The sequence below is a fragment of the Typha angustifolia genome, chromosome 3 (assembly GCF_048772165.1).
Source record: "Typha angustifolia cultivar Huaian chromosome 3, ASM4877216v1, whole genome shotgun sequence".
In the NCBI taxonomy this organism is placed as follows: Eukaryota; Viridiplantae; Streptophyta; class Magnoliopsida; order Poales; family Typhaceae; genus Typha; species Typha angustifolia.
In genome coordinates, this window is record NC_133241.1 from 3,921,296 (window position 1) to 3,943,510 (window position 22,215).

Sequence of the window (22,215 nt, forward strand, 5' to 3'; positions counted from 1 at the left end):
GCGGAGGTGGCGGCGGCTTGTCGATGGAGGCTGACTAAGAGGGAGGAGATGGTAGCAGCTTGCCGATAGAGGCCGGCAGAGAAGAGGAGGTGGCAGTGGCTTGTTGATGTAGACCGATAGAGAGGAAGAGGTGGCGAGGGCTTACTAATGGAGGTCGACAGAGAGGAGGAAGTGGCAAGGGCTTACTAATGGAGGCCGATAGAGAGGAGGAGGTCGAATGGGTGAGGGTGGGGTGGGTGAGGGTGATGATCCAATGGGTGTTGAGCCTATCTAGCCGAGCTTGAGTGAGCTGACTCCAACTCAGGCTCAGCTCGATATTAATTTCAAGCTGATTTTAGTGGCTCAGACTCTACTCAAAGCTGAGCCAGATTTGAGCTTTAGCCGAGCCAAGCCCGAGCTGCTCATCAAGTTTGATAATCTTACCGGTGGTATGATGACAATTTATATTTAAATAAAAACTTATACAATTGAAGATATCCTCAAAATCAGTGTAAGGGCATTTTTGGTACTTTCTTAAAAGTTTAGGGAAGCTTAAAAAAAATTTAAATTGGATAATAAAATAAAATTATAAATACATTTGCTTTACGTGAAAAAGAAGCATTCTTGATCGTTAAAATTAGTCTTTGATTATGGGTAGGAATCAGGCTGATCGTCGATGTGACTAAAGTTAATACTCTGATTTTTGGATAAGAATCAGGCTGGCCGAAACTCACGTACACTATCGGGTCGGAGCCGATCCGAATCCGAAACCCATGGATAAATTTCCCGTCGTCTCTCCCACGCTCTCTTCTCACCTTTCGTCTCTCTTTATACCCCGATGCGTCCCATCCCCTTCCGATCGGGCGACAGCAAGCGACGGTAAACTACAGCAACGAAGGCGAGTAGTTTTCCGGTGATATCAATCTCCGGTGAGGAGTTATCCGGCTAGGTGAGGTGTTCTTTTTTCTTTCTTTGGTTAGGTTTTTTAATTTTTAATTTCTCTTTCCCTCTCCCCCCCTTCTCTCTCTCTCTCTCCCCTCTCCTCTCCATTTCTCCTCGCTGCTATAGAACCCTTTCCCACTGCATTGTTCTTTTTCCAAATAATCTCTTAAAGTTCTACATGACATTTCATCCATCAAATAGTAATTTTCAAATCCCTATCCTCCTGCCCTCCTCCGTTGCATCTTGGTCTACTTGCCTTATAGAGTTTCTGGAAAGTACTAAGCTATGATCTCCATGCATTCTTTTTTTTTTTTTCAAAGTGGAAGGGATTTTTGAATGGCTTCAACGAGAAAATCGAGAAATGTGAACAAGCGCTTTGCCAAGTTTAGTGAAGACTGGCCTGATAAGGATGCAACAACTGCAAATAAAAGTAGGATGCGAGTAAGTATCTTCTTAATTGCTTTACTTTTCTTCCTGTGCTTGGTAGAGCATATTCATTTCTATTTTAATTGCTTTATCATTTTTATTCCTCAATAATATGTTTGTAGCGCATTGAAATGTTTGTCAAAATTCATGATTGCATGAATTCCTTTCCTAGAAAGTGGGGTCAACCCAGTTAAATTTCAACATGAAGTAAGTTATAGTTTAAAAAAAAACAATGATATTAAGTGAATTGGACAGTCGAGGGGAAAATGTGTGCCAACTCTAGACAAATTCTTTTAGTGCCTATTTCTTGAATATCCTCCTATTTCTGGGTATATGATGTCAACTGGACACTCAGGAGTGAAATACGAGCAGTAACTCCTCTAGATGGTATTGTTGTTCATGGGTGAAACCATCTTCTGTCACTCTACAGTGTCTATTTCTTAAATATCCTCCTATTTCATTCTACCGGAGCTTCTATTAAACGACTGAGATTTATGTCTTGCCTGTCCAAAATGTGCACTCAATTCTACTTTTACATGTTCCCTGACATAAGAAAGACTTATTTCCAAACTGATTTATGTAGAGAGAAATGATACCATAATAGACTAACAGGAGGGGCTAAAGGCAAGACAAGTTAAAAAGCAATGGCCTGCCTACCGATGCCCTTAGGTGGGGTGGAAGGTCTATTTCTCACATCCCTGATCCTTTCTCTAGTGCTTTTAAGTAGTGGAACATGCACACTTATGGAACACATGATCAACCATTAAATTTGTAGTTCTAACTCTTTAAATAGAGGGCCAAAGAGAGAAAGCCAGTCAGTAATCAATTACTTCATAGTGGGACCATCTGCGAGGTGATATATGAAGAGAATTGTCTTTCATGTGTAGCTTAATGCTGGTGGCAAGCTAAACAAAAGTTTCACTATGAGAGCTAATTTGAAACTTCTCGATGGGCGCCGCCCAAGCATGTCTTTGATGAATGTGTAGGATGTTGTAATTTGGCAACATTCTTCATGAGGCTGTCCACGGCAATGGTGAAAGAGCCTCACCAATGGGAGGGACTTCATGATTGGAAAATAAATGCAGCTGTCTAGGCTAACAAAGATGCCATTGAGCAACTCCTCTATAGAAATTCTAAAAATTCAAAACTATGATTTCCTTTGGGAGTACTGATAATTATATTGAAATAGAAGGTGTTAGCTCTGATCTCCAATTCACCTGGCATGCCAAAAGTAATTAACATTTCAACTATTAAGTATCAACATTCTGGTTTTGGAACCATAAATGTACCCTTTGCATAAACAAGTTTAGGTCAATTAGTGGTGAACAATCCCACATAAAAGTGTGCCAGTATGAATGGCAATGCGTCTCTCCACAGCTAGTGTGCCAGATGTTAATGTTTCTCGTTGGCCACCCATTAGTATGTTCATGACTACATGCCACCGGTGCAATAATCTTGAAGTACTGTATCACATCCTAAATACTGTGATAACTAGTGAAAAGAATAATCATTAGTGGTTGGTAATGTTTCATTGGTGCGAAAGGGATCATGCACTCATTGCATCATTGCAGTCATAGACTTCATTGGTGTTTGATAAATTCTCATCCATACTAAACAAGCTCCGGTTATTGCTGATTATCTGGTAGCCATATAATGAATCCCTTTAAGATTTAATGCCGGTAAATCAATATTCCTGATCCAATGAGTATCTCATCAATTAACAAGAAATGCTAAAACTCAGTCTGCGACCTTGTACTTTATTACTAGCTAATTTCACTACTGAAACCCATTCCTCCCTATTCACCTTTGAGGAACTACCTCTATATTTATAGATCTTGTAGTATTGTACTTTAATTTTTTCACCTGAAACACTGTTGGTTTACACTTCTTTGGGTTGGTATGGTTCTTCTGACTTCGTTCTATGCAAACATCCAAGCTTTTATTAATCTAAAGTAAGCAAACTAAGCAACAACTTCATCCTATTTATAAGGATGAGAAAGGCTATTGGAGAACCAGAAACATGTGGAATTTGATGTTTAAGAAGGTAGTGAGATCGGTTTCACCTTATAAATAAGTGACGATCCTTTCAGAAATCTGAAGGTAAAACATAAATTTTAGATTTATGCTTTCCTCTTTGCTTCCAAACTAATTGTATGGATAAATGAAAGTACAGTTCCTCCTTGAAAAGGACAATATTTTATGACATACCTTTTACTATGCATACTACTTTCCTATAACCTTTTAAATGGTCACTGTTGGTTGAGTTTAAGCAATTCATATTTGTGTTGCTGATCAATAGATTGACATGAATTATATTATGTAGTAACATGAATTATATTATGTAGTAACTCTGGATGTGTTTGTCATATGATGTTGAAAATTTTGAATTAGCTGCTAGAATTCTCACACAATACACTGGTATTTGATTATGATTCATGTCGCTTGATATCACTTGATAAACTTTTTAAAATAACCCTTTGCAGAAGAAGAAATTGTCCGACATGCTAGGTTCTCAGTGGAGCAAAGAAGAGCTTGAGCGTTTTTATGAAGCTTACCGCAAGTATGGGAAAGATTGGAGAAAGGTTTTCCATTTTTCTTCTTCTCCTTGCTCTTTTTTGAGAGTTTTTATGTTTTGGGTTGAGATTCTGATCACTTAACAGAAAATATGAATGTCTATACATATAATCACACACTTAAAATGTCATCTCCGTTGGGTTTGCTTTTCTTTTTCCCCTTCTTTTCGAAGAAACTCATTTGGGACTTGATTTAGTCAGATTCCTTTACATTTCTTGAAAAGTAATAAAAAGGTCACTGAATTCTTGACATTTAAGTTGTGCTTCATTTGGATTTCTAGGTGGCTGCTGCCATTCGTAACAGATCGACAGAAATGGTGGAGGCTCTTTACAATATGAATAAGGTAAACATATACCTTGATTATTTCATTTGCATTCATCAAGATGACCTTTTGCAATTTATATGAAATGATGCTTTTTTCCAATTTCTAGCTTGCAAAAATACAAGGTTGCTGGAATGATCCTTCGATAAATGTATTAATGAGGGATATAGTATTCAGATATGAGAATATGTATTATAGCTGAGACACTCAAATCAGTTTTTCTATACTATCTTTTTATTATATCTTTCTCTCGCATCACCACTTATGTTTACTAGACCTTTTTCTCACATTGACATTGCTAAACTGTTTGATTTCCTTCAACTCAAATAAATCCTGATTTCAAAACATTCAGGCCAGCTATGTTATACTATTATAATAGCATACTTTGTTTAAACCATGGATGGCCGTGCCAGTTTGCATGCCCTGTGCCGAGCTGTCCGACTGGCACGCATGCCGTGTAGAGCCGTACTGTGCTGGCACGGCTGTGTGCCGTTCAACACGGTCCCGTGCCAGTCATTGTGCCATGTGGAGCCATTTAATTTTTTTTTTCTATTTTCATTAATCATTATCAAATTAACAGATTAATTGATCATTTAGAAGGCTTGGATAAAAATGATGATAATGAGACTAGAGATGATAATGATGATAGTGATGATGATAATAACGAGACTCAGTCTGGTGGCTGTGATAATAGAGATGAGACATGCGTCTCTGTTACACAATCTTTTTAGAGTTGTATTGTTTATACAAAAGACATGAGTTTGTAGATAGCAGGATATTAGGAGAGGAGCACCCATGGGATGATATGAGTTTATAATTATCATTATATCAATCACACCCATCGGAGCCAGAACACTAGTATTATACTCTATATCTACAATTTGCATATACTTATAGTGTGTTTGTGCTTGTGCCGGTGCCATTCATTCTCGTACATGTTTAATATTTATGTCATATTATATCATAAGAGAATGATAAAATTTTTATTTGTATAAAGACTATGTGAGACATTACAACGAGCAATACTATCAGTGTTTAATAAAATATTCTCGTGTTATTCTTGTGCCGACAAATGAAGTATTTGATTCTTATCGTTATTTTATGTTCAACTAGATATTAATTTTAATTATTAAACTATTATCGTTTAATATTATGTGTTTAAATATATTATGGAGTTTTCAGTCATAAATATTAGTTTTAATGAATGTCTTCAATCATAGTATGTGTTAAATAATATTTATATTTAAACTATTGCTTTATCTTTAATAAAATGTCATTTACAAAAATAATCTAAAAATAAAATATTATAATGTAGGTTTTGAACTTTTAATATATATATTTAAACCAAAAACTAAAGATTGACATATCGAAGATTGAAAAACATATTTAAATATCCTAAAAAGTTTATTAAAAATATTTTAAATGCGTGCCAGTGGTACATAGGAGCGTGTCGCTCGGCACGCCCCGTGTCGATGGTGGCACGGCACGGCACGGCACTTGCCACTGGCACGGCCATCGTTGGTTTGAACAGACCTATCAGTTGAGCTTTACTAGCACACTTGTTTTTGATATTTCTTTCATCAAGATGTGCATCAGATTTGTAGGGTGTTACTTTGCATAATGAAAAATGTTGCCCTTGCAACCAAGAGGTCACAGGTTCAATTCATGGAAATAAGCTCTTAAACAACGAGGTTAAGCCTACCTACAATTTTCCCTCCTCTTAGACCTATGTTGGTGGGGTCTTCACGTGCACAAGTACACACACGACATAGCCATATGTAAGTTGAGTATGTGTATTGTGTAGCCATGTTGATTGTAAGAGTTAGCTCGTGCTGTTCAATGATGTTTAACTCTTCATCAGAATGTGTTTATGAGCATAGATTGCTGTGCATTGGCATGGCCAGTACAGGACAATACATATCATGCCCGTGAATTCTTGGCACTGCTACGGGGGGAGCATCTCGCCACCCATTCTAATGCATGTTACTAGAAATTTAACATATCATACTTTAGACAAAGTTAATTTTTGGTCTCTTTCATTCTTTTTGATACTTTTTTGTACTATGGTGCTTAATCTATATAGATACTTCCAATGTTAGAGATCAAAGAGAAATTTTAATTCTTCCAAAGTATTTGCCTCAACTTAGGAGATTCGAGGAAAATTAAGAAAAATGATGAATTAAAATATTATTGCCTGTTACACTAGTATCTAGTGTTGAATCATTTTATGTTAGCCCTTTATTTTAAGGCCCAGTAAACTATAAAGGTTTAAAGATTATTTATTCAACTTGTCAAGACTAATGATGCTCGTGCCGAAGGCACGTGTCAATCGACATAGGGCATGCCAGTCGGCACAGCCTTGCGTGTCAGTGATAGCCTTATGTGCCACTGCACGCATTTAATGAAAAAAATGAGTGTATTTAGAGATGTTTTTGGGTCTTCGACATGTCAATCCCAGGTTTTTGATTTGAATATATATATATATATATATATATATATATATATATTAGAATCTTATGTCCTTATATTAGTTTTGAAAATAATTTATTTTATTAAAGATATAACAATCGTTCAACACATAATATGATTGAATACAATCATTAATTGACAATAGTTTAATAATTAAAGCCAGTACCTAATTAAACGTAGAATAATATGGAGGATCAAAGACTTTGTTTGATATATCATGTTTGTTACATGATAAAAAAAGGGTCGCATAGAATAATTTAGGTTTACCACTCTATTGGATCCATTTCAGATTAATAAGACTCATTTTAAATTAATAAAATTCGTTTCAAATCTCACGCAATCCGTGTCGGTCGTCTTGGCTCAATACGGGGGTGTAGGGGTGGCAATCGAGTTGGGTCAAGATAGTACAAATACTAACATAACCTATTTATTAAACAGGTCAAATTTCTAAATATGAATACGATTAGTTATTTAAACAGGTAACACGACATGACTCAATTAACCCGTTTAATAAATGGGTTGTATTCTTTATACAACACGGTTAACTCGTTTACACGACACGATTAATCTATTTACACGACATGATTCACCTATTTAACCTAGTTCACTTGTTACAAGATTACTATAAAACCTTAATTCAACAATATTTAGAATATATACATCATTTTCTAACAAAACTAACAAAAAAAGAAACAAATACACAAATCTAATAGAATTAGGCAATATTTAGTAACAATATTACATCAATATTACGACAATATTTAGTAACAAATCTAGCAGAATGAAGACACCGACTTTTGGCGGTGGAGGTGTTGTCGAAGTCGGTGAAGTGATGGTGGAGATATCGAGACATCAACGGCGGTGAGGCGTTGGGAGGGGACCTCCATGGTGACGGAGTCTCAGATTTGGCTGCCGTGACGGTGAGGCTTCGAGAGCGGACCTCCATGGCGACGGAGTCTAGCTCTAGCTTTCATGGCGGCTGATGGCGAACGTGATGGTTAGAATATCAAATTAAACTAGGAGGACAGAGGTTAATAATTCAAAAACAAATTGAAAAGAAAGAAGAAAAAAATTGTGGCAAATTGACCTTGACAAGGTTCTTGTGCTGGACTCTAGAGAGCATGACGACTTCTCTCACAAATCTAGATTCTCTCTTTCCTACTTCCTTAGGGATGTCTCCCCTATGCACAATCTTGATAGCAACATTCTGATTCTTATACCTATTTATAATGCCAACAAACAAATAATGCATAGGAAATCAAAAGAGGAGAAAAGAAACTAGATAAAAACAATGAATTGGGGCAAGCAGTGGAGACTAGTGCAAGGAAAAGAAAACTTACTCGCCCTTGTAGGCCTTCGCATGGGCATATTTTCTAATCCTTGGACCAATAAAGAGCTGCTTCGGATCGATGAGCCACTTGGGATCTATGCGGGAACTTCGCCGGCGATGAATCCATCTCTAGATTCCATCTCTAGAGCACTAGGGATGATCTAACATCTATGTACCTATCTAGCTATCTCTAAAGGAAGGAAAGCCCCCTACCACAAGAACCAACGGAAGAAAACATGGATAGGAAGAGAAGAAGTAGAAAAGGGGTAATTTCCTACTTATTCTTGCTTCTAATTCTGACCTTTTGGGAATGACATTGCAAGATAGTGAGAAGTGGCAAAGGGAGGAGTGGAGGGTGGGAGTGTGATTGAAGAGTTGGTTGTCAGTTGTGACTTATGGGAGATTACGAGGGTGGAGGTAGTGATTTGGGAAAAGCCAAAGAGGTGGCTGTGTGAGATAGTGAGAGAGTGAGGTAGGGTAGGTTAGGTTAGAATTTAGTTTATATATACTAATGGGTTGGTGGGTTGATCCGACTCGATCCAATCTATATAGTTAAACGAGTTAAACGGGTCAAAACAAGTCATTGGGATAAACCCGAACACGACCCGATCCAACTTGCATACTTAAACGAGTTAAATTGGTTAAAACAAGTCACTGGTATAAATTTGAACATGATCTGATTATTAATTGGGTTAGGCAAGTTGGCCTGTTTATGACCCGAATCCGATTAGATTAAACTCAAATCCGATTAAGAGTCGGGTAATTATATCGAGTTATTGAGTCAGGTCCAATATTTGCCACCCCTAGGGTGTCCTCTTGTGCCAAATGCGGTGCCATCATTGGTCGTCAAGACTATTTAATATGCCAACTACACACCAATTCAGCAATCGGCACACTCAGTGCCTTCTACCATGGAAATCTTTGACTGTGAGTACATGTGGCTTATGGATTGATAGGTAGGGAGCACAATGTAATTGTTGTGGCTCTAGTGGTGCTTGGTCATCTGAGAGCTAGGAGGCAAGCTTATTCTATAGGAATACGTATTAGGTCAGCCCAAGTCAAAACTGTGCTAATATGATAGATGGTGATAAACCCTTCCTATACCCTAAACCTTGGCATAACTCTATTTCCTTCGTCACTGTAGCCTTGTTTTCTCCTATTGCAGCCAGTTTCTTCTCCACTGTAGTCTTGTTTAATCTTTGCACTGCAGCCCTCTTTTCTTACAAATCATATTCTACTGTCCTTACTTCCTCAAATCTATTCTATTTTCCTTCTTTTCTCTATATTTAAAGCCCTTTTATTTGAAAATTGTTACTGCATTGTCATGAACCGAGAAATGTCTCAACAAATAATCTTGTTGGGGGGCATCAAAGATTAAATATGGAGATTGTAGGCAAGATTTCTGTATCTACATATGGTGGCAACCAGGTTAGGTTAGTCGGGTTCGGGTTGGGTCAAGATAGTATAAACACAAACACGACCCGTTTATTAAATACGTCAAATTTTCTAAACACGAACACGACCTGTTTATTAAACAGGTAACACTATAAGACCCGTTTAATAAATGACTTATATTTTTTATACAATCCATTTAACTCGACACTACCTATTTAATAAACGAGTTGTATTGTTATACAACCCATTTACACGACACACATGACACGATTAACTGATTAAAACAACACGATTCACCTATTTACGAAAACACGATTTACCCGTTTACAAGATTATTATATAAACTTAATACAACAAAAAGTTTAGAATATATTTTTAATTTCCTAACCAGAGTAACAAAAAAATAAATCACAAATTACGCAAATCCAGCATATTTACAATATTATGATATTATTAAGTAAAAAAATAATTAATTGGCTTGGCTTCCAGTAGTGGAGGCATTGTTGGAGTTGGCGAAGCGGCGGCAGAGATTAAGGTATTGGCGGCGGCGAGGTTCTAGGAGTTGGCTCCCGTGGCGGCGAGCTTCAAATTTGTTAAGGAAGATGAGGCGGGAGAGGCGATCGATGCGATTAGAGACAGTGAAGCAGTTAGAGGAGAGTTAAAGGTAGTGGAGAGAGGAGGAGAGGGTGGGAGGTTGTTCCTCTAGCGTCCCCTAGATCTCTGGATCTGCCGAGGAGGATGAGGCGGGAGTGGCGAGGAAGGACCTGGTCAATACGGCCGAAGAGGCGGTAGGAGGAGAGTGAAAGGTAGCAGAGGGAGGTGAGGAGGGCGGGGATGTCGCCGAAGAGGAGGTTGCTCTTGATGAACAGCTGAAGATGAGAGTGAGAGGTAGCGGAAGGGAGGGAGAAGGGTAATGAGAGATAGTTGAGGGGGGAGGGGAGAGCGGAGATGTCACTAGATAGGAGAGTGAGAGATAGCTGAGGGAGGAGGGGAGAGTAGAGATGTTACTGGAGAGGAGAGTGAGAGGTAGCATTGGGGAAAGGGAGAGCGGAGATGCCACTAGATAGGAGAGTGAGAGATAGCTGAGGGAGGAGGGGAGAGTAGAGATGTTACTGGAGAGGAGAGTGAGAGGTAGCATTGGGGAGGGTGGTTACTAGTTATGGAGAGTGAGAGATAGTGTAGGGGAGAGGACGATGGTGGAGAGGGAAGGATTATAATTTGGTGGAGGTGGCTAGGTGAGATGGTGAGAGTGTGAGATAGGGTAAGTTAGAAGTTTTATTTATATATATATATATATATATTAATAAGTTGCGGGTTGGCGAGTTGACCCGACCTGACCTGACCCGTATACTTAAACGGATCATTGACATCAACTTGAATATGATCCGAACCCGATTAAACTAAACAAAAACCCAATTAAGAGCCAGGTTATCGGGTTGGATCAATATTTGCCACCCTTATATTTACATCTAAACTTGGTGCCTCCATAGTTTGCAGATTGAAGAAAGAACTTTGTTAGGTCTTTGATATAAGCTTTTTGTTAACTTTGTTGCTGATTTGAGAAGTTCTTGATAACAGTGGCCTATTTTTTTATAGCATGAAAAACAAGAGTATGGAAGTCAATTTTATGGTTTCACACCATTAATTGCAATTTTCAGTTTTGCAGCACTAGTCTTGAACATAATTTGAGCTTTTGGTACAATGCAACTCATTCAGTAAATTTTGTCTTATACTCTTACATTGACAACTTAAACCAGGCAGACTAAAATAACTTCAATATATTAGCCCTAGACCCCCTTAAACTATCACTGTTTTAACAAATAGCCCTTGATTTATTTTGACTATCTTACTCTCAACTTTTCTCTTCTTTCGTCTAAGGCAAGGGTAATATGCTCTTCAAAGTGCCTATAATTGATGACTTGACAACCAAATGACATTTTCTTAATAAAGAAATCAAATAGGCAACTAATGAAAGAGGTATTTGGAAATTTTTACATAGTCGAGGGTGCTAATGTGCGACAAAAAATAAATAAGAATTCTATGTGAAAAAAAAGCAATAGTTTAAGAGTGTTTAAATATTATTATCCCTCTTAAAAATTGTTACTATCCCTTTGTTCTTACACAGCCGTGGAAAAAAAAAAGAATCATTATTTCAGTGGTCAGCTTGTCTACTCTAGTTTAGATATTGCCTCATCGTGATGATTCTTTTTACTTTTTCTCCGTGATTTGGCCTACTGATAGTACAGTTTGGACTACATTCTTTGTTCAGATAACTGTCACTCTTTCTTGAAGCTCCATACTGCTTATTTATTAATATTTTCTGCTTTAGGATAGATCATTTTGAGATGAGTTCTTGTACCTTAATGTACTTCTTAAAGAGAAATGTGCCCATAAGTACTTTTCCTTATGTGCTATATTTGATGTGATGGTTGTGATTCTTAAGGTTAGTGTGCAATTTCAGGCTTATTTATCCCTTCCAGAAGGAACAGCTACTGCAGCTGGACTAATTGCAATGATGACTGATCACTACAATATTCTGGTGAGATTGTTCATCTATTTCCAATTTAATTTCTAAACTACTGTGATTTCCTATGCTTTTTAGTTCTTTATGACTTCAAAAATAATTCTGTTGATACATCTACTAGTCTATATATGTTTCATGTTCACTGATTGATGAACAAAGTAAAAAAAATATAGTTTTTTTGTAGGTATACCCCTCAAAAGCTACTTACTTGCATCTATGCCCTTCTAAGTTTAATTTTGCATACATAACCTTCAAACTAACAGATCTCCTGGTCAGACTAAAAATCAGTAATCATTCTGCATATAATTAGAGGCAGTAAGGGCCATCGGTGCTTGGTGATCTTCTGAGAAAACACTACTTAGAAAATGCTGCAGCAAGGTAGACATCAGGAACTCGCTCTCAGATCAAAGACACCATGTACTGGTAGTTCCAGAAGTTCATATATGATAAAGTTAATATGTAATGTGATACCTGCTAATCATTCTGATAAAATATAAAACATTGAGTCTTCGGAGAACTATTGAATAGCAATGTAGACGATGAAAGTCTAAAAAATAAAGAAACTTTTCCATAGCTAAATTGCCATTACATCTAAGAAATTAGTCTGAATCCCTAAATTGCAAGAAATTACAGTGTGCGCAGTTCCAAAAAATATTTATAAAATATTCATACAATGTCCAAATAATATGAAACCAGATAGATTTGTGATGTTATGATCTACAACTTTCGTTTAAACTTTCTTCCGATTTGAATTCTATCTGGGGCGGAATGGAATTACAATCCGAAGAAGAGTTGGAGGACAGCTTAGATATGTTTAATGATTTATCATTTATTCAGTTTAGGACTTTTTTTTATTTTCTATAAATAGAGTTTTATAACTTGTATCTTAGGCATGATTATTGAATGAATTTATCTTGATCAATCTCTCTAGCTTTCTCTCTATCCTCAAGAAAGTCATTAACTTCCCTTGCTGCTCTCTCCTGTTAGTAGCTTTTCCCTTCACCGCAATGACACTCTTTCTCTCTGTGCACAACCCTACAAGAGCCATTACTTGTGCTCCACCATCATCTACATCAAACTTAGCATCAATCCATCTACCAATTATCACATATAAACCTAGATTCTGTGCACACTGCTTGCAGAAATATAGCAAGAGCTCATTTGCCTTGTTGGGCTGATTCGATCACAATCCTTAGTTGGGTTATATAACAAAGCAATGGTTTTTGAAGGGTATGTATGCAAAAATGAAATTTAGAAGGGCACAGACGCAAATAAGTAGCTTTGTTAGGACCCAACTAAGGATCGTAACCGAGACATTACCCATGTACCACCATCATCTACATCAATCCTCACCTTAATCCATCTACCATCTACCACATGTAAACCCTAGACTCAGTGAGCACCGCTTCCAGAAGGACAGCAAGGGGCTTATTAGCTGTGTGACCCAAGTACACGGGTACCATTATTGAATGTGTCAAGGCTTGAATGACTCAAATGCTTGACTGATCAACAACTCGGAGAAAGATCGTCTTTTTCAGGTTTCATTGAAGAGCTAGCAGGAAGCAAGGCAGTCAAGACTGATTTGATCGCGAGCTTTAGTTTGGTCTTAAACAAAGCAATGGCTTGACTAATTATGATTTCAAGTTCTCCGTTTGGCTTATGAAAGTTTTTCTGAATTTGGAAATGAATGGTTAGCAAACTTTGCATTCATTTCATCTATTGTTGTTCAATTATAATATCTTAATTCATGTTAAATCACGGACAAGTTATAGTGCCTCTTTATTATCTAACTAGCATACTGATGTAAGATAGTGCCACAGAGGCTTATCTTAACCATACCAGTGCTATTTCTGTCTTCATGTACGATTAATTTGACAATCTATGCCAATTGCAGCTGCACTGTGACACTCTGAATTGTGAATCTTTAGCAACAGGCACACTTACCTACCTAGTAATGCATGCATATTTAGTGGATGATCATTAAAGTGAATTTGACTGCTGAATTTGAACATATGCATATTATCTTAATTGACAAAATGATTTATAATGTATTGAAAATAACCTGGTTGGCTTTCCACAAGATTGTGGTATGTTACTATGTGAGAATTGAGCTAGTAAGCAAACACTACCTGCTGTTACTGATTTCAAGTAAGTAGAGAGAGTATCGTACTATGCCACTGAACCTTGTTCCATATGTGCATAAATTTTAAAATCATAGGTAAATTAAGCTTCATTTGTGACTGCAGAAGTAGTTACAATTATAGCTTGTTTCCTTGTACAGAGATTATGAATACGTCTCTTATCTCTTGGAATGTAATATTCTTCTGTGCAACTAGGTACTCTGAAGTAAGTGGAATAAAATTCAGCTGGTGGATTTTTTTGGTGATTTCTTGGCTTCATGCTTTCTTAATAATTGTTGTACCATCATGTTTTTCTATATGGTAATTTTTGTTGATAACTTACTTGCATCCTATTCTTTGACAGGATACTTTAGTTGCTTCATTTATTTATTTGCAGATAATGGAAATAACAACTAGAAGAAATTTAATGTTGCTGAATATCTTGTTATCACTCTTTCGATTTTCTGTTTGCATCCCTATGTTTTTCAATGCTCCCAGTTGGTTGGTTCCCTTTATTATATTCTAAAAGAAATTAAGGGTTAAACTGACAGGAAGGAAGTAATAGTGATCATGAAAGCAATGATGTATCCAAGTCATCTCGTAAACCACAAAAGCGTGGCCGGGGAAAACTTAAACTAGTGTCGAAAGGTTCTGATCCACGCTATCCTGATCTATTGCAATACCAATCAACTTCATCAAGCTATGGATGCCTTTCTTTATTGAAGAAGAAGAGGTCTGGAGGTAACTTTCAATACTTGAGCATGATGCTCTAACAATAAAATGTATGATTTCTTGGTTAGAATGTGGTTTATTTTATTAATGCACTTACTACTGTTGCAGGTTTTCTTGCTTACCCTTAGTTAAGAAATTTTTGGACGACAGTTGTCATTTATATATGAGAGAGATTTATTTATGAGGCTGAAGATATTGTACACTGTACACTATTACCTTGTGCGTGTTGTAGTTTCATAGACTTGTGATCACTAGGGGTGTAAATGAGCTGAGCCTGAGCGAGTTGGCTTTTGCTCAGGTTCTGCTTGAAATTATTTTTGACCCGAGATTTCTTTTCAGGCTTGGCTCAACTCTTTTGACCTGAGCCCAAGCTGTAAATGAGTTCATTTTCTTCCCTGTTGAGCAAGTGTCCCTTGGTTGCCATGGGGATCAATTGAGAGCGTCCAGAGTAGGGGTGCTGGAGCTGTAAATCGTTACCTCCATTAGAGTGCAGAGATAGGAGAAAGCACAAAGCCTAAGCCGAGCTTGGTGTTGCTGGTAATGGTGGTTTCTTGGCTGAGATGTTGGAGGTGGTGGAGGAGAGAGTCAAGGGGAGGGATTGGGAAGGGAGAAGGGACATGAGGAAGAGAAATGTTGAAGTAGTTTTGATGGATTAGGTGGGTATAGTCGTCGGTTTGGAAAATAAAAGTTCCTCTTTGGAGCACAAATGTAGAGTAATAGAGGAGAGAGATGATAATGGAGCACAGAGATAGAGGACAGAGGTGATAGAAGTCCAATCATGCCGTCTTGCATTAATCGTTTGTATTATTTTATTTACTAAAAAATCTAATCTTGCTGTCTTGCATTTATTGTTGGTATTATTGTAATTGTTAGAAAGTCCTTTTGTGTTCTCTCTCTCTTCAATATCCATAATAACTATGCATGATCCGTCATTTGTTGGTGGAGGATCTACGGAGAGATTTGGATATTGCATAGTTTCATATGTAGGTTATTTGGTGACTAGTTTAGCATGAAAAATTAGATTGGTGAGTGATGGATGTAAAGGTTCATATTAACATGCTGAGGAAAAGTGCAAAGGATTGATGGAGATATGGACCATTATATATATATATATATATATATATATATATATATCTTGAGCTGAGCTTGAGATAGCTGGCTTACGCTCATGCTCGGCTTGAAATAATTTTGAGCCTGAAATTTGGCTCAGGCTCGGAACTCATTTACATTCAAGCCGCATTTATTTTGGCAGCCTTAGTGAACACTTGCCTTTTATGCGCCTATTCATTCTATGCTACTTTGATTTTAAGGTTGAAGGAATTGAAAATAAATAAATGATTGATGGTCCACGCAATTTTACAGATATTTTTGGCAGTTCTATGATGTGGTGATTCTCTCTTGCCATGCATTTTATTTTTTCGAATTCACTTAATTATTTATTTATGCAGTTGTAGGAGTATCAATTAGACTTGTATAAGTTACTTCTTCAACAAAGTTGGGGTTCTGTGCTAGTGTTAAGATATCTTTGCAGCTGTTGTAAATTGTAATGGTATATTGCTTCTTATATATTATTCATATAGCTACTTGGTGTTGGTTTCCTTTTATTACATATTTGATTAATGTGTTGCAATGGTTTACCTTTTCAAGTTGTTTCTTTCACATCTTAAAATACATAGTCTACTCTTTTATCTAACCAATGTTTTGAAAAGTGGTAAAGAGGACCACTTGTATCGCCCCGCCTCTCAAACAGTAAAGGTGGCCCTCGATATGGGGGTGGGCTGCTTTGGTGGGATTGACAACGCACCTTGGCGTTTGGTTTGTTGCAATTATGGATGCAGATAAATTGATTCTGCGGGACGATAGTGGGTCGGGTCAGGTAATTGGTAACAAAGTAGGTCGGGTAGGCTTATGGTTAGTTTAAAAAAGAGAACTTGTTCGAGCCCTATTTCTTTCTCCATTCCTCATCAATCTCTCCCTCTCTCAAGCTCTTTGTTCTTATTCGATGGGGGTAACAAGCAACGGTGTTTTAGGAAATGATCAAGGCAACCTCAATAGGTGGGGTGGCCACCAAGGCGCTCGTATATGAGTCCTTGAGGCGGGTTGAATCTAGGCACTCAGATGGGCGGCTAAATGGGCTTCTTAGCAGTAAATTGGGTGCTATGTGATTAAGTTGTGTTTGAATTTGTTAACAATTCTAGTACATGTATCAAGTATAAAGTACTATTCGTACTTGGTTCGCAAACCTATGAGTCAAGTTGCAAAGGGTTCCTAATTCCTATTAAATGGGTGTTTTTGCCATAGCTTTTATTTTTCTCTTCCTTCCTCTCTTTTTTTATTCTTGTGAGGATTAGTAATGACAACTGTTACAGGAAAGAGCAACAACTAAAAGGCTGTTGACTAGTACTCTAAGACTGCTCCTGCGGTGGCAACGACAACAATTCCCTTTATGCATGGAACAACAAGTTTTCTTATAGATAGATATGGATATCTTAATGTTTCACGGCTTTTGTGTCATATAATTGCCTTAATTTTAGGTGCTCACCTAGGCACTAGGTAACTCCCTAGTTGCTCACCTACTGTCTTTTAAAACTTTGGTGAATTGTAGTGGTGGTGCCGAGTGACAGTGGTGGCAAACGACGGTGAAGGTACCCCCTCTCTCTTCACTCACTCTCGCCCCCATCGGTTGCCACCACCGCCTCCTCACTCACTCTCATTGGCGCTCACCCTCTCTCAATCCCTAATAGCATCTCAGCTCCCACCCAGTGCCTAAATTGTGAAAAAGACTAGAAGAGAGCCTTTATATTGTTTGCTAATCCCTACTCTTTAGTTATTTGAGGATGAGACTGATGTAGTGGACATAATGTTTAAAACTTCTTTACTCTTTAGTTTTTGATGGTTTTAATCAAGGTTCGTCAGATCGATCGATCCTGATCCATGACTGATCCTAGTCAAATGATTGGAATCGGTTAGAATCAGCTAGGATTGGCCGATCTCGATCCAGATCGGCCGGTTTTGATCAAACTAGGCCAGATCCATTATGGATCTGATTCGGATCCGATTCGGAGACATCAATTTTTGATGTTCCCAAGCTCTTTCCTTTTCTTTCTTTAATTTTTTCTTCTCACTCTCTTTCACTCCTTTTTCCTTTTATTCTCACTCACTTTCTAACGAAGAGATCTAGCTTCAACGAACTCTGGCGACGCAAATCTCACTCCAACGAATTCTGACGAACTATGGTTCTCAAGTATTTATTGTTTGGAATAATCACATGATTTATATACTGGTTATTTTTCTTCTTAATATCCTCTTCAGTATCCTCACACATAAGATCCAGATATTGATTCTTATCCTCCTCAGATTCAATAAGATCTATTTGATATGAATGATATGATGCAATCACTCTTTGTAGCATTAGACCCTAGACATTATTATTTTCAAATTTATGGTGATTATAATGACGACCACAGGATTTATGAGAGCCAATTCGGTATTCATCGAATTTTGATTTTTGAGTAAGATAGTACTTTTGTTTAGTTTTTAAGGCTCACATGTGAATAATAATTATTTTTTTGTCATGTTTTTTAAATTTTTTGAAAATTTTCTGTATTTTTAAATAATATTTAGAATTTTCTGTCATTAATAAAATTCGATCCCATCCAAGCGATCGATACGGCTGATCTGGCCGATATGTATTGTTTTTTTCAAAAGGTTGGTCCCAATTCTAATTTTTTGAACCTTGGTTTTGATCATATTATTTGTTATACATTCAAAATGGTTCGGTGGAGTTTGAAACTTATTTACTTCTTAGTTTTTGATGGTTTTGATCATGTTTTTTGTTATACATTCAAAATGGTTGTTAGTGGACTAAATGTTTGAAGCTTCTTTACATCTTAATTTTTGATGGTTTTTATTATGTTATTTGTTATACATTTTAAAATGGCTGTGATCTTATTGTTATGGTTGTGAATTGTGATCGTATTATTTTGTATTTTGGTGTACGACACTATTAAATTTTTACATATACTATAATAGTATATATTATATCATATATAATTACATTTATTTTTTTATATATTAAAACCGCTAGATTGTTAAGGTGCCTAGATATGCAACTGCATACTGCCTAGGCACTATGCGCTGGTGACTGCCTGGATACCGCAGGCGCCGTTCAAAACACTGTATCAGACAAGTTCAACTCTCAACATCCGCATTTTGATAAGAGTATAGAGAACAACAATCTTCCAAGATTCATGCCCCTTTTCGATAACAGATAGGTTGGATAATCAAATAGGGTTGAGGAGTGGGTGAACCATCTGGTCTTTCTAGCCAACTGACATCTGAACTTTCCTTCAGCTGAAAGCTGCAAGAGCTACATTGACTGAGTAGCAGTATGACCTTGTCCAAATCTACTTTGCATACCTGAAAATTTATTCTCTAAAGTATGCCCGATGAAATATAACTTAGAACAACAGCAACCTTCCAAGGTTCCTTGAATTTCAGATAGTTAAGATTGCTATATGAGATTAAACATCTAGGTAGGAGGTTTTTTTTTTCTTTCCCTATTGGTTGTTTAATCTTTTGACATGTCATATGCTTCTTGTCTAATATTAGATTGCAAGAACTCATCATTTGATCAGATGATACCTATCCATCTTATAAATATTTATGTTTATGATCGTTTCCAACTATACCTGATTTTGTCGTTTCATCTTTTTCTCATGATTTTGTTTCTTTCGTCTTGTTGCTCATTGTTCATACCTTTTGAAGGATAAAATCAAGTTCTAAGTTCTGGTATTCAATTTTGGTTTCGGGAACTGAAAAATTGAAATATGTGAGCTGTTGTTTGAGGCTTTGAGCTGTTTCAATTTGAACCTTCTTACAATTAAACATATTCAGAAGAATAGTAAAAGAGTTTCGGCTGTTGTTTGAGCCATTTTAGTTATGGGATTGTGTGTGGGGGCTGGTTGCTCAATTTCAGCCCATGTTATTCAATACAAGTTTCAGCTGATACTCGCTGTTTCAGATGATTGGGCTGATATTAATCTGTTATGTCTGGTATGAGTTGCTATTGCCCAATTTTTAAAATAATTAGAGCTATCTTTCCTTGGCACTTCAGTTTTCTATTGTTTTATTCTTCTCTATCAGAAGATGCACTCTTATCTCTTCTTCTTGACTAAATTGGTCTTTTGCACATTACACTGTTAAATTTTATGAAAGTTACAGTTAACCATTCCTCTACATTTATGAGAAGAGTGTTATTTACATTTTTAACATCTAGAAATCTTTCAGGCTAGGATATTTAATGTGTTCATTGACAAGCATGAACCTAGTCTCCAAGCTGATGACGTTAAGTAATGTGGTAAATGGTAGTGCTTGTTCATATCTAATGTTTCCAATGAAAAAAAAATGTATCTAGTCTGCTGATCATCTTTAGTGGTGGCCTAATTCTCTTCGATTGGAGCTTTTCATTCTCTGCTGTTTAAGTTATTTTGCAGTTTTGTCCATGTATCATTCTCCCAAAGTAACAATAAGGCGACAGTCTCCTTTTAATTGTTGTGCTTGTACAGTTAAGAAGTTCTCTCTTCTACTTTAAATTTAAAAATCGAGTTCATGAAATATTGTCAGATTTACTTGCAGGTGCCAGACCACATGCTGTCGGAAAAAGGACCCCACGGATACCTGTTTCTAGCATGTATAACAGAGATGACAAGGATAAAATAATCTCACTAGATAAACAGGTAACACCTGAGGTTAATGCTACTGATGATGAAGGGGCTCATGTGGCAGCATTGGCTTTGGCAGAGGTTTTTCAGAGAGGAGGTTCACCTCAGGTTTCTCGAACACCTGGAAGGCGAGTTGATCAGATGAGATCATCCCCCATCAAAAGTGGTGAAAAAAAGGTAATTCTGTAGAACTTTGTAATGTTTCCTACTCCTCTTTTGTGCTGTAATACATTACTGATTAAGATTGCTCTGGGTGATGAAATCTAGGGTGCTGAATCAGAGATGGAGAGTTCTAAGTTACTGGCAACAGATGGATACTGTCCAGAAGGTAGCGTAGAAAGCAGGGAAGCTGAGAATGTAGATTATGCAAGAGATATTTCTTACTTGATGGATAATGACAGTGCTGGGCCAGTTGAAAGTGAACAGAAGTTGAAGAGGTCCCAACGAAAAAGAACAAAAGAAGCAGATAGAGGGAATGACGAGTTTGATGATGACAGGGAAGCATGTAGTGGCACGGAAGAAGGGCTTACCAGTAGAAAGGTTAAAGATGAAACTGATATAGAGGTGACAGATGGTAAAAGGGGATCTAAGATGTCAAGAAAAAGAAGCCGTCAACTATTTTTTGGAGGTACGATTGTCTTTCACTAGTTACTAATGAAAGTTAACTGTTGGTATTTTCTAGATTCCATCTTTTTCCAGAATGTCTTTGACAGAAATTTGTTTGCTTAGCTTGATGGCATGCATTGGAAGGTTGGGTAATGCTGCTGCTATTATGCTCTGTGGCTAATTGTGATACCAAGCATCTTTATTTCATCCTATAATTGCCTCTCTAAGACTACACTTTTGCTTCATTAGCATAACAGGAAGTGGTAGATGCATTTTCCCCATAGAACTTGTCCATCATCCCGATATGTTATTTTATGGAAAAGTCTACATTACATGGATATAAATTACCATCGAGGATGACTATAGAAGTCTAAATTATGTTTCTTTACTATTAGTATGTTAAATATGATATTTGAAACAAACAATTATGACAACAAAACTCAATCAATTTGATTTCGTACCTAATAATGCTGCTGCTCATCTGATGAACTCAGTAATGCTTAGGCAAAAATTAAGTTCAAAGTATGCAATTAATAAATGATTGGATTTTATGGTACTATGGACTTATGGAGCACTTGGATAGGATTCTGCCGTGAATTGATGAACCCAAAGAAGGCACTAAATTTAAACTGAAAGTTTTCATACAGATGCAAATGGTACAAGAGGAAAGAGTTCAAAGAACGAAGCAATCAATGAAGAGAGAAGTTGAGTTTATCCTTGTAGCCAAGGTTCCAAGCATCGGTTTCTAGATTAGGATCGGCCACCCCAAAAATAATACATATCGGTCGTATCGAATGCCATATTGATTGTTTCAATATTGGGTTAATTTTTAATTTTATAAAATTTTAAAATTGTTATCAAATTCAGGAAAAATATTAAAAAATTCAGAAAAATAATAGAAAAATGAGAAAAATCACCTACTCCACCCCCTCTCTCTAGTCTCTCCCTTCCTCTCCAATAATCTTTTCTCACTCTCTTAGTTAATGTAGAAGCAAAAATAGGGTATGTTATAGCTACAAGAAGAAATGGAGAGGGAAGGGAGGGAAGAGAGGGATAGAGGGAGAGAGATGACA

The 22,215-nt window shown here is 37.0% G+C and overlaps 1 protein-coding gene across 3 annotated transcripts in view; it reads left to right on the forward strand.

Moving 5' to 3' along the window:
• The first annotated feature begins 781 nt into the window (after positions 1 to 781).
• LOC140780189 (protein ALWAYS EARLY 3-like) overlaps positions 782 to 22,215 on the forward strand; it is a 59,810-nt gene continuing 38,376 nt past the window's right edge. For 2 of the 3 annotated variants that reach the window (XM_073125590.1, XM_073125593.1), the window contains exons 1-8: positions 782 to 928; positions 1,242 to 1,362; positions 3,831 to 3,929; positions 4,202 to 4,264; positions 11,899 to 11,976; positions 14,633 to 14,822; positions 20,439 to 20,713; positions 20,804 to 21,164. In XM_073125590.1, the coding sequence (XP_072981691.1) occupies positions 1,258 to 1,362; positions 3,831 to 3,929; positions 4,202 to 4,264; positions 11,899 to 11,976; positions 14,633 to 14,822; positions 20,439 to 20,713; positions 20,804 to 21,164 (1,171 nt within the window). In that variant the 5' untranslated portion in view covers positions 782 to 928; positions 1,242 to 1,257. The remainder of the gene's footprint in view (positions 929 to 1,241; positions 1,363 to 3,830; positions 3,930 to 4,201; positions 4,265 to 11,898; positions 11,977 to 14,632; positions 14,823 to 20,438; positions 20,714 to 20,803; positions 21,165 to 22,215) is intronic. The other variant, XM_073125592.1, reaches the window with a different exon arrangement.